This window comes from Doryrhamphus excisus, chromosome 2, assembly GCF_030265055.1.
Source record: "Doryrhamphus excisus isolate RoL2022-K1 chromosome 2, RoL_Dexc_1.0, whole genome shotgun sequence".
Classification (NCBI taxonomy): Eukaryota; Metazoa; Chordata; class Actinopteri; order Syngnathiformes; family Syngnathidae; genus Doryrhamphus; species Doryrhamphus excisus.
Genome location: NC_080467.1, coordinates 29,162,674 through 29,177,971, shown reverse-complemented (window position 1 = coordinate 29,177,971; position 15,298 = coordinate 29,162,674). Strand labels below are relative to the sequence as shown.

At 45.3% G+C, this 15,298-nt stretch overlaps 2 protein-coding genes across 3 annotated transcripts in view; one reads left to right on the top strand and one right to left on the bottom strand.

The window, feature by feature from the left end:
* The window catches only part of glra1 (glycine receptor, alpha 1), a 123,782-nt gene that overhangs the window by 105,638 nt on the left and 2,846 nt on the right, over nucleotides 1–15,298 (bottom strand). For both annotated transcript variants that reach the window (XM_058064702.1, XM_058064703.1), the window contains exon 2: nucleotides 3,025–3,157. The gene's annotated coding sequence lies outside the window, so the exon portion shown is untranslated. The remainder of the gene's footprint in view (nucleotides 1–3,024; nucleotides 3,158–15,298) is intronic.
* On the top strand, nucleotides 3,991–6,863 carry LOC131109562 (dynein heavy chain). The gene is given in 7 exon segments (XM_058061719.1): nucleotides 3,991–4,154; nucleotides 4,156–4,266; nucleotides 4,268–4,519; nucleotides 4,521–4,630; nucleotides 4,665–4,860; nucleotides 5,856–6,179; nucleotides 6,533–6,863. Coding segments are annotated over 7 exon segments (1,488 nt in total).

The following is a 15,298-nucleotide window of genomic DNA, read 5'->3' as shown; positions in this document are numbered from 1 at the left end:
AGGTTTACACTTTGAGATGCTAACGCTACACAACCCAAGGTGTACACTTTGAGATGCTAACGCTACACAACCCCACGTACACACTTTAACATGCCAACGCTACACAACCCAAGGTTTACACTTTGAGATGCTAACACTACACATTGCTAGGTGTACATTTTAACATGCTAACTCTACACAATGCTGGCTGTACACTTTAAGATGCTAACGCTACACAAGCCCACATGTACACTTTAACATGCTAATGCTACACAACCCCACCGATACACTTTAACATGCTAATGCTACACAACCCCATGTATACACTTTAACATGCCAACTCTACACAATGCTAGGTATACACTTTAACATGCTAATGCTACACAATGCTAGGTGTACACTTTGAGATGCTAATGCTACACAATGCTAGGTGTACACTTTGAGATGCTAATGCTTCACAATGCTAGGTGTACACTTTGAGATGCTAATGCTACACAATGCTAGGTGTACACTTTGAGATGCTAATGCTACACAGTGCTAGGTGTACACTTTGAGATGCTAATGCTACACAATGCTAGGTGTACACTTTGAGATGCTAATGCTACACAATGCAAGGTGTACACTTTGAGATGCTAACGCTACACAATGCTAGGTGTGCACTTTGAGATGCTAACGCTACACAATGCTAGGTGGACACTTTAAGATGCTAACGCTACACAACACCACATATACACTTGAACATGCCAACTCTCCACGATGCTAGGTGTACACTTCTGGATGCTAATGCTACACAACCCCATGTATACACTTTAACATGCTAACTCTACACAATGCTAGGTGTACACTTTAACATGCTAATTCTACACAATGCTAGGTGTACACTTTAACATGCTAACTCTATACAACCCTATACAATAAATTTAAAAAAATTAAATAAAATTAAAAAAATTATATTAGGAAAGCAGGAAGTGAACAAATGTAACTTTTTAACATCAACACGTGCAAGATGTCAGATGTCAGGTGCCAATCAAAGTGACGCGGGGGCAGACATCAATTTGACCGACAGCCTCCAGTTGCCAAGGTAACCAAGCGGCACACCTCAGCCTCGTCTTGTCGGGAAGCCACCTGAAATCACGTGACCCCCGGGGCAGCCGAGTGGGCGTGGCTACAAAGGTTTCAGGTAGACCGTAGGGGTCCGTAGACGGTCGGGGGTAACGAACAGGGAGGGTTTCCATGGCAACTGCAGCCTGGAACGTCTGCGGCGACCATGGCGGCCGCTTGGGGGGATGTGGGGGGGGCTGGGGGGTTAGCAGGAAGGAGGCGTCAGCTTTGAGCTTCCCCCCCCCCCCGTCACATGACTCGGCATCCATCCATCAATCAATCATCCATCAACGTTCATCCAACATCCATCAAACTGCCAGCATCCATCTCAGCTGTATCGATAAAACTGCAGTACCCCCCCCCCCCCACACACACACACACTAATTAGGACAGTGAAGGCAGCCTGAGGCACAAAGTGTGCAGCGGTTGAGCTGAGGGGGGAACAATTTTTATGACCCATCATTCAATACCAACTTCTAAAATTAACCTTGACAAGCCTAAAAATAATACACACTACTACACCGACAAGTACTGTAATACTCAATAGTACACGTGATGGTCCATGGCCACTAACTCTACACAACCCCACGTATACACTTTAAGATGCTAACGCTACACAATGCTAGGTGTACACTTGAAGATGCTAACGCTACACAATGCTAGGCCTACACTTGAAGATGCTAACGCTACACAACCCAAGGTGTACACTTTAACATGCTAACGCTACACAACCCAAGGTGTACACTTTAACATGCTAACGCTACACAACCCAAGGTGTACACTTTAACATGCTAATGCTACACAACCCCACCTATACACTTTAACATGCTAACGCTACACAACCCCACCTATACACTTTAACATGCTAATGCTACACAATGCTAGGTCTACACTCTGACATGCTAACGCTACACAATGCTTGGTGTACACTTTAACATGCTAACACTACACAACCCCAGGTGTACACTTTAACATGCTAATGCTACACAATGCCTGGTGTACACTTTAACATGCTAACACTACATCCAGTCCAAGTGTACACTTTACCATGCTAACACTACACAATGCCAGGTGTACACTTTAAGATGCTAACGCTACACAACGCTAGGTGTACACTTTAACATGCTAATGCTACACAATGCTAGGTGTACACTTTAACATGCTAATGCTACACAATGCTAGGTGCACACTTTAACATGCTAACACTACACAACGGTAGGTGTACACTTTAACATGCTAACGCTACACAATGCCTGGTGTACACTTTAACATGCCAACACTACATCCAGTCCAAGTGTACACTTTAACATGCTAACGCTACACAACCCCACGTGTACACTTTAACATGCTAACACTACACAACTGCTAATTGTACACTTTGACATGCTAATACTACATAATGGTAGGTGTACACTTTAACATGCTAACACTACACAATGGTAGGTGTACATGTTAAGATGCTTACGCTACACAATGCTAGGTGTACACTTTAATATGCTAACTCTACACAATGCTAGGTGTACACTTTAACATGCTAACACTACACAATGCCAGGTGTACACTTTAAGATGCTAACGCTACACAACTGCTAATTGTACACTTTAACATGCTAACACTACACAATGGTAGGTGTGCATGTTAAGATGCTAACGCAACACAATGCTAGGTGTACACTTTAACATGCTAACGCTACACAACCCCACATATACACTTAAACATGCTAACACTAACATGCTAACGCAACACAATGCTAGGTGTACACTTTAACATGCTAACGCTACACATAACTCCAAGTTGTGTGTTGTGTGTACACTTCCCGGTTTTGGATTTGCAATAAACATTTGCAATAAAAGCGACTTTGACATGACATTCAGCTCTGAGAACCCCCCTCCCCCCTTCTCTCTTCCATTGCCATTGTTCAATTGCCAAAGTATCGGTACTCACCGATGATGGATGGAACAGATGGGATCTTCACCACGGCCTTTAGCCTTTAGCCTTTAGCCTTTAGCCTTTAGCCTGGTCCTGAGGTTGGCAGTACGAGCCCCTTCCACCTCTTGTGGCTCCGCCTCCATCTGCCCTAAAGCAACAACAACATCACATGATCAGCAGGGGGTGAAAACCAAGTCAGACGAACATTTAGCCAGTATTCCCGCCTTGACAGAGGAAATCATGTGACATGCGTCATGTGACTTCATAGTGTTGACATTCGTGGCTCGTACTTTGTTTGCTTTGACATGGAGTCATGCTGAGGTCAGACAATAAATATTGCAGGCACGTATCAATGCACATAACATAAACCATAACGTGAATTGTGTATTAGGTACATGTTGACATGTATACACACACATACACATACACATACACATACACACACACACACACACACACATACACACATAGCGCTCAGCTAGCATGAATTATTAAAGGATTGCTTTTATTACCCTTTGCTTTTATTAGTGAGCGAGCTCAGCCTGGTGAATAATAGTCAACCAGGACACTGAGCAGCCATAGTGGGGGGGGGGGGGGGGGGGTTAAGATCCCCGAGGATGATACGATACAGTATCCCGAAGATGATACAATACGGTATCCTGAATACAATACAGTATCCTGAAGATAATACGATACGGTACCCCGAGGATAAGATGATACAGTACCCCGAAGGTAATACAATACAGTATCCCGAGGATGATACGATATGATATCCCAAAGATGACACGATACGTTATCCCGAACACAATACAGTATCCTGAAGATGATACGATACGGCATGCCGAGGATGATATGATACGGCATGCCGTATATAATACAGTATCCTGAAGATAATACGATACAGTATCCAGAGGATGATACGATACGGTATCCCGAAGATGACACAATACAGTATCCCAAATACAATACAGTATCCCGAAGATGACACGATACGGCATCCCGAGGATGACACAATACAGTATCTTGAAGATAATACGATATAATATCCCGAGGATGATACAATACAGTGTATCGAAGATGATACAATACAGTATACCGAAGAGAATACGATACAGTATCCCGAGGACGATACGATACGGCATCCCGAATACAATACAGTATCCAGAAGATAATACGATACAGTATCCCGAGGATGATACATTACAGTATACCGAAGATGATACAATACGGTATCCCAAGGATATTACGATACGGCATCCCAAATACAATACAGTATCCCGAAGATCACACAATATGGTATCCCGAGGATGATACGATACGGCATCCAGAGGATGACGCGATACGGCATCCCGAAGATGATACGATACAGTATCCCAAAGATATGATACAGTATCCCAAAGATATGATACAGTATCCCAAGGATAAGACAATACAGTATCCTGAGGATGATACGATACAGCATCCCGAGGATGATACGATACAGCATCCCGAGGATGATACGATACGGTATCCCAAATACAATACAGTATCCCGAAGACGATATGATACAGTATCCCAAAGATGATAGGATACAGTATCCCAAAGATGATACGATACAGTATCCCGAGGATAATACGATACAGTATCCCAAGGATGATATGATACGTCATCCCGAGGATGATATGATACGGTATCCTGAATACAATACAGTATCCTGAAGATAATACAATACAGTATCCTGAGAATGATACGATACAGTACCCTGAAGATAATACAATACAGTATCCCGAAGATAATACGATACAGTATCCCAAGGATAATACGATACAGTATCCCGAAGATGACGCGATACGGTATCCCGAATACAATACAGTATCCCGAAGATAATACGATACAGTATCAGTATACAATACACACGATCTCGTGGCGCCAATTATGGGCGTACGACACGACGGGCTGCATAGACAAAGATAGACATCGCCGCCATATTGGACGGGTCCTAAAGCTCATCCCTATGTGGAAGTGTACCTAAAGGGGCGGGACTACACATGATGCAGTGTGCTGATTGGTGGACGGAGACCGGGAAGAAGACCAAAGCACACGTGAGGGAGGCGTGAGTCCAGAGCTGTCAATCATAGAGCCCAAGTGATGCATGATGTCCTCCTCGCCATCCCGGTAGCCCCCGCATTACACTCGGCGGGAAAAGCTTCACTTCCTGCTGGACTCGCTCCATCTTCCTGGTCTTCACAGGCCGAGGAGGAAGAGGACGCTGTCACATCTATCTCATCACTAAACTCTCTGACCTTTGAGGAGCAGTCGCCAAGACGAGCCGAGGCTTCCTTCCTGTGTGACAGACATCTGTCAAGTCGCCTCACGCATCATTCCCACAGCCTCGGGAGCATGTGCACGTGCACGCGCACGCACACACACACGCACACACACTCCCAATATGTCCAGTGAGGATACTCCCATAGGATGGTTATGACCATGTTTACATAGCAGAAGCTTTTTCATTGCAATACAACAGATGGGGTTATTAGCAACAAGCTAACAGGGCAATACAGTATCCCGATGATGATACCATCCAGTATACCAAGGATACAGCATCCCAAAGATAATACGGTATCCCGAGGACGATATGATACACTATCCAGAATACAATACAGTATCCAGAGGATAAAATGATAACGCATCCCAAAGACGATACAAAACTGATGGGGGGGGGGGTGGTTTTAGATACGATACAGCATCCCAAATACAATACAGCATCCCAAGGATACGATACAGCATCCCGAGGACGATACCATACGGCAGCCGAGGACGATACCACACGACATCCCAAATACAATACAATACTGCATCCCGAGGGCGATACCATACGGCAGCCCGAGGACGATACCATACGGCACCCCGAGGACGATACCACACAGCATCCCCGGACGATACCGTACGGCATCCCCGGACGATACCGTACGGCATCCCGAGGACGATACCGTACGGCATCCCGAGGACGATACCGTACGGCATCCCGAGGACGATACCGTACGGCATCCCGAGGACGATACCGTACGGCATCCCGAGGACGATACCGTACGGCATCCCGAGGACGATACCGTACGGCATCCCGAGGACGATACCGTACGGCATCCCGAGGACGATACCACACAGCATCCCGAGGATGATACCATACGGTATCCCAAATACAATACAGTATCCCAAGGATGACACGATACAGTATCCCGAATACGATACAGTATCCCGAGGATGATACGATACAGTATCTCGAAGACAATACAATACGGTATCCAGAAGATAATACGATACTGCATCCGGAGGATGATACAATACAGTATCCCGAATACAATCCCATATCCCGAAAATAATACGATACAGTATCCCAAAGATAATACAATACAGTATCCTGAAAATAATACGATACAGTATCCCAGGAATGATACCATACAGCATCCTGAAGAAGACGGAATCCACCATGGTTATTCCCATCTAAAGATATTTATTCAGCCATGGTGAATCTTTCCCACAGACGTTCCTCAGCGTTCCCATTGGCTAAAACTTCCGTAGCGTGGCGAGGTCTCGTGGCGCCAATTATGGGCGTACGACGCGACGCACGAGAGCTTGATTTCCTGCGTTTGAGCCACAAGACGCCAGCTGACATTCAACAGATGCTGAGGGAGCATCCTCGTGTCCCACAATGCTTTGCTGGGGACCTTCCCGTGTCTCGCCAGGACCCCCTATTCCCTGACACGTGTGCGTGTCCTGCTGTCACCCCGTCCCTGATCGCACACGCTAACGCACTCATGCACACACGCCATCGACACAACAAGACCATGCACTCTTTCTACCAGAGCAGATGATAGCGCTGATGCTAATTGCTAATGCTAGCCAACATGTTGATGGTGTGATCCCATACATGTTATACTCTTTGTTTTCGCCCCCACTGGGGTGGGATGTCCTCCATGCTGGGGTGGGATGTCCTCCATGCTGGGGTCCTACAGCAGTCCTGGGACCTTCAGGGTCCTGTGTAGGATCTTACGATACGATACGGCGTCCCGAGGACGATACAATACAGTATCTCAAATACAATACAGCGTCCCGAATACAATACGGCATCCTGAAGACAATACGATACAGTATCTCGAAGATGATACAGCATCCCGAGGACGATACGATACAGTATCTCAAATACGATACAGCATCCCGAAGACAATACGGCATCCTGAAGACAATACGATAGTGTATCCCGAAGACGATACAGCGTCCCGAGGACGATACGAAACTGCATCCCGAAGACGATATGATACAGTATCCCGAAGACGATACGGCGTCCCGAGGACAATACGGCATCCCGAAGACAATACGATACGGCGTCCCGAGGACGATACGATACGGCGTCCCGAGGACGATACGATACGGCGTCCCGAGGACGATACGATACGGCGTCTCCACGACGATACGATACGGCGTCCCCACGACGATACGATACGGCGTCCCCAAGACGATACGATACGGCGTCCCCAAGACGATACGATACGGCGTCCCCACGACGATACGATACGGCGTCCCCAAGACGATACGGCGTCTTGGACGATACGATACGCTGTCCCAACGACGATACGCCGTCCCAACGACGATACCATACGCCGTCCCCAAGACGATACTGTCCTGAAAACGATATTGTCCCGAAGACGATGCGATGCGGCGTCCCGAAGATAGTACGATACAGAATCCTGAGGACGATATGGCATACCGAAGACGATACCATATGGCGTCCCGAGGACGATACGGCGTACCGAAGACGATACCATATGGCGTCCCGAGGACGATACGGCGTACCGAAGACGATACCATATGGCGTCCCGAGGACGATACGGCGTACCGAAGACGATACCATATGGCGTCCCGAGGACGATACGGCGTACCGAAGACGATACCATATGGCGTCCCGAGGACGATACGGCGTACCAAAGACGATACCATATGGCGTCCCGAGGACGATACGGCGTACCGAAGACGATACCATATGGCGTCCCGAGGACGATACGGCGTACCGAAGACGATACCTTATGGCGTCCCGAGGACGATACGGCGTACCAAAGACGATACCATATGGCATCCCGAGGATGATACGGCGTACCGAAGACAATACCATATAGCATCCCGAGGACGATACGGCGTACCGAAGACGATACCATATGGCATCCCGAGGACGATACGGCGTACCGAAGACGATACCATATGGCGTCCCGAGGACGATACAGCGTACCGAAGACGATACAATACAGTATCCCGAAGACGATACGGCATCCCGAAGACAATACAATATCCCGAAGACAATACGAGACAGTATCCCAAATACGATACAGTATCCCAAAGATACTTCCTGATACGGCCTAAAGTCCCGCCTAAGTGACAATTAGTCCGAAGTGAGTTGTTGAGTTTGTGCATACTCGGAAAAAAAACAACAAAAAAACGCTGACTTGTGAGCGACTCGCCTGATGAACGTGTCAGTCACGACTCGTCCAACGTGACCGCTAAGCCGCCGGGCCGAACCTCTGAGTGTGCACCTTACACACACACACACACACACACACACACACACACACACTCACACACACACGTTGATCTTTTGGCGCCAACCAAGGTGGCGTGCGCGTGTCGCAAGCGATGAAGCGAGTGATTCGTGATGGATGAACACACGGAAACACTCCGCGGCTTCTTGTCATGTGACCTCATAAGTGCTGACAAAGTCAACGTGCTCGTCATCATCAGTCATGTGACCCGGCCAGCCCTCCAGTCTTCGTGCGGCGTGATTGAGATGATGGTTGCAATATTTGACTTACTCTTCAGCCGCCATTTTGTCCGATACAACATCCCGGGTACTAAGAGTGTACTTCTAAGTACACACTTATGCACACTTAAAGCGGTGGACCGATAGAGACACAGCATCAGTCTCGGTTGACGTCATGTTAGCTAAGAGGCTAAATGTGACAGGACGCCTTGACGACCTTTTTCACGTGGAGCGTGAAGACCTGGAGCGTCGCCGCCGTCATCGCCGCCGCCGCCGCCATCACCGCCACGCTTGCGTGCCGACCAAAGCTTGAGGTCTAGTCCACCAGAAATGTCACCAGGTTGCGACGCCGCACTTTGTCAACAAGGAAGGCGGGAAGACGGCGGCGGCTTTGCTGAGTCATCACCCCCCCCCGCAGCGCCCCCCGCTGGTCAAATGTCACGCGACCCTCGTGAGGATAAGCAGTAGAAAAATGAATGAAATAATTATTATTTTTATATTTATAGCATAGAAAACCTGTTTACAATCATTAACATTAACATTAACATTAGAGTCCTCAACACATGAAATAACACCCCTATAGTCACCTTTACATCTATAATACCCAACATAGTAGATATACGTAATCAGAGGAAATGAGACTTATATGTTAGCAGTTGGCTGCACGGTGGTCGAGTGGTTAGCACGCAGCTAGGAGACCCGAGTTCAATTCCACCCTCAGAATTTGCCTATTCTCTGGGTACTCCGGTTTCCTCCCACAGACGGCCTCCCGAGGACGATACGGCATCCCGAAGGCAATACAATACAGTTTCCCGAAGATGCGGCGTCCCGAAAGACGATACCACGCGGCGTCCCGAAAGACCATACGGTATCCCGAAGACGATACCATACTGTATCCCGAAGACGATACCACGGGGCGTCCCAAAGACGATACCGTACGGCGTCCCGAAGACGATACCGTACGGCGTCCCGAAGACGATACCGTACGGCGTCCCAAAGACGATACCGTACGGCATCCCAAAGACGATCCCATAAGTTATCCCAAAGACGATCCCATAAGTTATCCCGAAGACGATACGGCATCCCGAAGACGATACGGCATCCCGAAGACGATACGGCATCCCGAAGACGATACGGCATCCCGAAGACGATACGGCATCCCGAAGACGATACGGCATCCCGAAGACAATACGGCATCCCGAAGACAATACGGCATCCCGAAGACAATACCACACGGCGTCCCGAAGACGATACGATATGGCGTCCCAAAGACGACACCATGCGGTGTCCCAAAGACGATACCATGCGGCGTCCCAAAGACGATACCATGCGGCATCCCAAAGACGATACGATACAGTATCCCAAAGATGATACCATACAGTATCCCGAAGACGACACGATACGGTATCCCGAAGACGATACCATACGGCATCCCGAAGACGATACAATACAGTATCCCAAATAGTAAATATGCTCCCTTAGGAACCTTTGTGAGGAGAGTGCAGCTTAAAAAAATGAGTAGAATTAGCTAAAATTAGCATATTTATTTACTAATCGGCCATATTGAACAGTGAGCGCCATATTGCAAGACGAGGATTTCAACTTGCGTACGTTAGCCGACGTTTAACCTTCCAGCAGCTCAGCGGGACCCAATACTTGGATTTTCCATTGTCTTGTTCAGAGACGTGCCGGCGGCGAGCGCGGCGCCATCAACATATTAGCACCCCGCTGACAGCTACGTGCACGCACATGCACACGCACGCACGCACACGCCGTCGTTGGCGTCGCCGCCGCCACAGGACAAGCAGCCTATTCTGTTTTACGACTGTCACTCCGCATTAAGTGCACTCACCCTCAAAGCTGCTGCGGGCCTCGGCGGCTAGCTTGCGTGTTTTTACATAAGCGCACGCACGCACGCACGCACGCCAAGACGCATTACTGGACACAAAATAAACAAAGTTAGCTAGCTGCACATGCACACGTCCAGCAACACCTTGGCTAAAGCGCTAACCTGCACACATAACAGCTTTTCTTCAAGGGTTAGCTTTGCAAGGGTAACGGTGACGGTTTTAGTACGGCGTGGACAGACTTTACACCAAGGGGACTAAATTATACCGTACCATACCGTACCGTACCATGCCATACCAAACCGTACCATGTCAAACCATACCATACTGTACTGTGGCATACCGTACCAAACCATACTGTACTGTACCACACCACACCGTACCACACCAAACCATACTATACCATACCACACTGTACCATACCGTACTGTACCACACCAAACTGTATCATACCTAACCAAACTGTACCGTGGCATACCGTACCAAACTGTACCATACCATACTGTACCACACTACCATACCTAACCATACTGTACCATACCAAACCATACCGTACTATACCGTACCGTACCACACCATACTGTACCACACCATACTGTACCATACCTAACCAAACTGTACCATACCAAACCATACCGTACTATACCATACCGTACCACACCGTACTAAACCATACTGTACTGTACCACACCATACTGTACCATACCTAACCAAACTGTACTGTGGTATACCGTACCAAACTGTACCATACCATACTGTACCACACTACCATACCTAACCATACTGTACCATACCAAACCATACCGTACTACACCATACCGTACCATACCATACCACACCATACTGTACCATAGCAAGCCATACCGTACTATACCATACCGTACCACACCGTACCAAACCATACTGTACTGTACCACACCATACTGTACCATACCTATCCAAACTGTACTGTACTGTACCATACCAAACCATACCGCACTATACCATACCAAACCATACTGTACCACACCATACAGTACTGTACCACACCAAACTGTGCGATACCTAACCAAACTGTACTGTACCATACCAAACCATACCGTACTATACCATACCGTACCGTACCTAACCAAACTGTACTGTACCATACCAAACCATACCGTACTATACCATACCGTACTGTACCATACCGTACTGTACCATACCATACCAAACCATACTGTACCATACCTAACCAAACTGTACTGTACCATACCAAACCATACCAAACCATACCAAACCATACCACACCATACCAAACCATACTGCACTGTACCACACCATACTGTACCGTACCTAACCAAACTGTACTGTACCATACCAAACCATACTGTACCAAACATACCGTATTGTACCACACCAAACTGTACCATACCACACCATACCGTACTGTACCATACCGTACCAAACCACACTGTACTTTACCATACCGTACCACACCATACCATACCATACCGTACCACACCTAACCATACTGTACTGTACTATACCATACCGTACTGTACCATGCCATACCAAACCACACCATACATTAGTAATCATGTCAGACGTATGAGGAGAAGGCATGCAGCAACATAAAGAAAAAAGAAAAGCAGGAATGAAGGAATGAAGGAAAGTATGAAGGAAAGTAGAAAGGAAAGCATGAATAGAGTGAAAGATGAAGCGTTGGTGCCCCCTGGTGGCCAACTTGGATACTGCTATTACAGGCAGCATGAAGCTTTGACTGCAATGGCGTCCCATGCTGGGAATGTCTTTGTTTTACATTTTCCATACTGTGCTCGTCTTTATCTTCACGCTGTGGATAATTAGTCTCCTGGCCCACGGATAATCAACACCATCGCCCCCCCACCCCCCCTGTCAAAATCCAACTTTATTGACACTTACGGCCTGCTGTGCTGACCTCAGCGGCTTTGGTTGTAAACACGCTATCAGTCACATGGTTCTTATCTCATGTTATGGACGACGTGAAGAATGCAAATGTTTAGGTTCCGATGTCACAATTTGACATTTCGACATCGCCTCGGCAACGTGCACGTGCGCCTCCTCGTGCACGCCCTCCACGTCAGGCGCACCTGCGCTTTATCGGGTGTCATGTACACACGGGTCTCAAGAGGCCTCAAAGGCGCGTGTTTTTAACGCCCGTCCGGCCGCACGTGAGAATAGCATTTATTTATTTATAAAGTATATGTTTACGTTTCCTCGGACTTGAGTATTTTGATTTAGTTCTGTCAATCATTGCGGTCGGGCGTGTTTAGTTGTAGTCGGGAGGGCAAGGCGAGGAGCGGCGAGGAGCCCAAAGGAGATGGGAAAATGGGGCGGAGTATTTTTGCAGTTCCACATTCATCCACAACCAACAGCAGTACACTGTATGGTGTATTTATTTACTAGTACTGAGACAGTACACTTAGTGTAAATAAGTATGGCGTATTTATTTATTTAGATGTAGTGAGACAGTACACGTATAATGTATTTATGTATTTATGTATTTAGAAGTAATGAGACAGCACACTTAGTGTATTTATGTATTTACAAGTAATAAGACAGTACATTTTGTGTAAATAAGTATGGTGTATTTACGTATTTAGCTGTAATGAGACTGAGTGTAAATAAGTGTAGTGTATTTAGAAGTAATGAGACAGTACACTTAGTGTAAATAAGTATAGCGTATTTACACATTTAGAAGTAATGAGACAGTACACTTAGTGTAAATAAGTATAGCGTATTTACACATTTAGAAGTAATGAGACAGTACACTTAGTGTACATAAGTATGTGTATTTATTTACAAGTAATGAGACAGTACACTCAGTGTAAATAAGTATTGTGTATTTATGTATTTAGAAGTCATGAGACAGTACACTTAGTGTAAGTAAGTATGGTATATTTATGTATTTAGAAGTAACGAGGCTGTGCACTTAGTGTAAGTAAGTATGGTGTATTTATTTATTTTGAAGTAATGAGACAGTACACTTCGTGTAAGTAAGTATGATGTATTTAGATGTAGTGAGACAGTACACTTGGTGTAAATAAGTATGCTGTATTTAGAAGTAATGAGACAGTACACTTGGTGTAAATAAGTATGCTGTATTTAGAAGTAATGAGACAGTACACTTGGTGTAAATAAGTATGCTGTATTTAGAAGTAATGAGACAGTACACTTGGTGTAAATAAGTATGGTGTATTTATTTATTTAGATTGAGTGAGAAGTACACTTAGTGCAAGCAAGTATGGTGTATTTTTTTTTTTTTTTTTAGAAGTAATGGGACAGTACACTTAGTGTCAATAAGTATGGTGTATTTATTTATTTAGATGTAATGAGACAGTACACTTGGTGCAAGTAAGTATGGTGTATTTATTTACAAGTAGTGAGACAGTACACTTAGTGTAAATAAGTATGCTGTATTTAGAAGTAATGAGACAGTACACTTAGTGTAAGTAAGTATGATGTATTTATTTATTTAGATGTAATGAGACAGTGAAAATAAGTATGTAGTGAGACAGTACACTTAGTGAAAATAAGTATGGTGTATTTATTTATTTTGAAAGTAATGAGACAGTACACTTAGTGTAAGTAAGTATGGTGTATTTACGTATTTAGAAGTAATGAGACAGTACACTTAGTGTAAAAATGTATGATGTATTTATGTATTTAGAAGTAATGAGACAGTACACTTAGTGTAAAAATGTATGGTATATTTAAGTATTTTGAAGTAATGAGACAGTACACTTAGTGTAAGTAAGTATGGTGCATTTATTTAGATGTACTGAGACAGTACACTTAGTGCAAGTAAGTATGGTGTATTTATGCATTTAGAAGTAATGAGACAGTACACTTAGTGAAAGTAAGTATGTAGTGAGACAGTACACTTAGTGTAAGTAAGTATGGTGCATTTATTTAGATGTACTGAGACAGTACACTTAGTGCAAGTAAGTATGGTGTATTTATGCATTTAGAAGTAATGAGACAGTACACTTAGTGCAAGTAAGTATGGTGTATTTATGTATTTAGAAGTAATGAGACAGTGCACTTAGTGCAAGTAAGTATGGTGTATTTATGCATTTAGAAGTAATGAGACAGTGCACTTAGTGCAAGTAAGTGTGGTGTATTTATTGGCGGGCCACCTAGCGAGGGGAAATGCGAGCCGTGTTTTTGCTATCATGTGTAGCATGTTTACTGGATGAAATGTCACACACACACACACACACACACACACACACACACACACACACACACACACACACACACTTCATCTGCAGCTAATGTGGGTCAGAAGCTAACGTATCGAGTTCATATTTAAAGCATTTCAACTAAAAACGATACAGTCACAACGATAGGGTACACGTGTGGACACAATAATGAATAATGAGCATTATGATATGGTGAGATAGAGTTAAATATAAAAAATAATACATAAATAGTTTTGAAACATTTAATGAGTAATTTATTATTTTATTTTTGTTGTTTTCTTGTGAACACTTTACTTTGAAAGGGTGTTCAGAAAGAGCGCTAATGAATAAATGAGACCGAAACAGAATAAAGTAAGGAGTTATGTAGCAGAGTTGGCTCTGTTTTTGTGGAAGTTTGCATCTGCTGTCAAAGTCTTATCATGGGGGGGCGGGGGCGGGCAGTGGGGGGT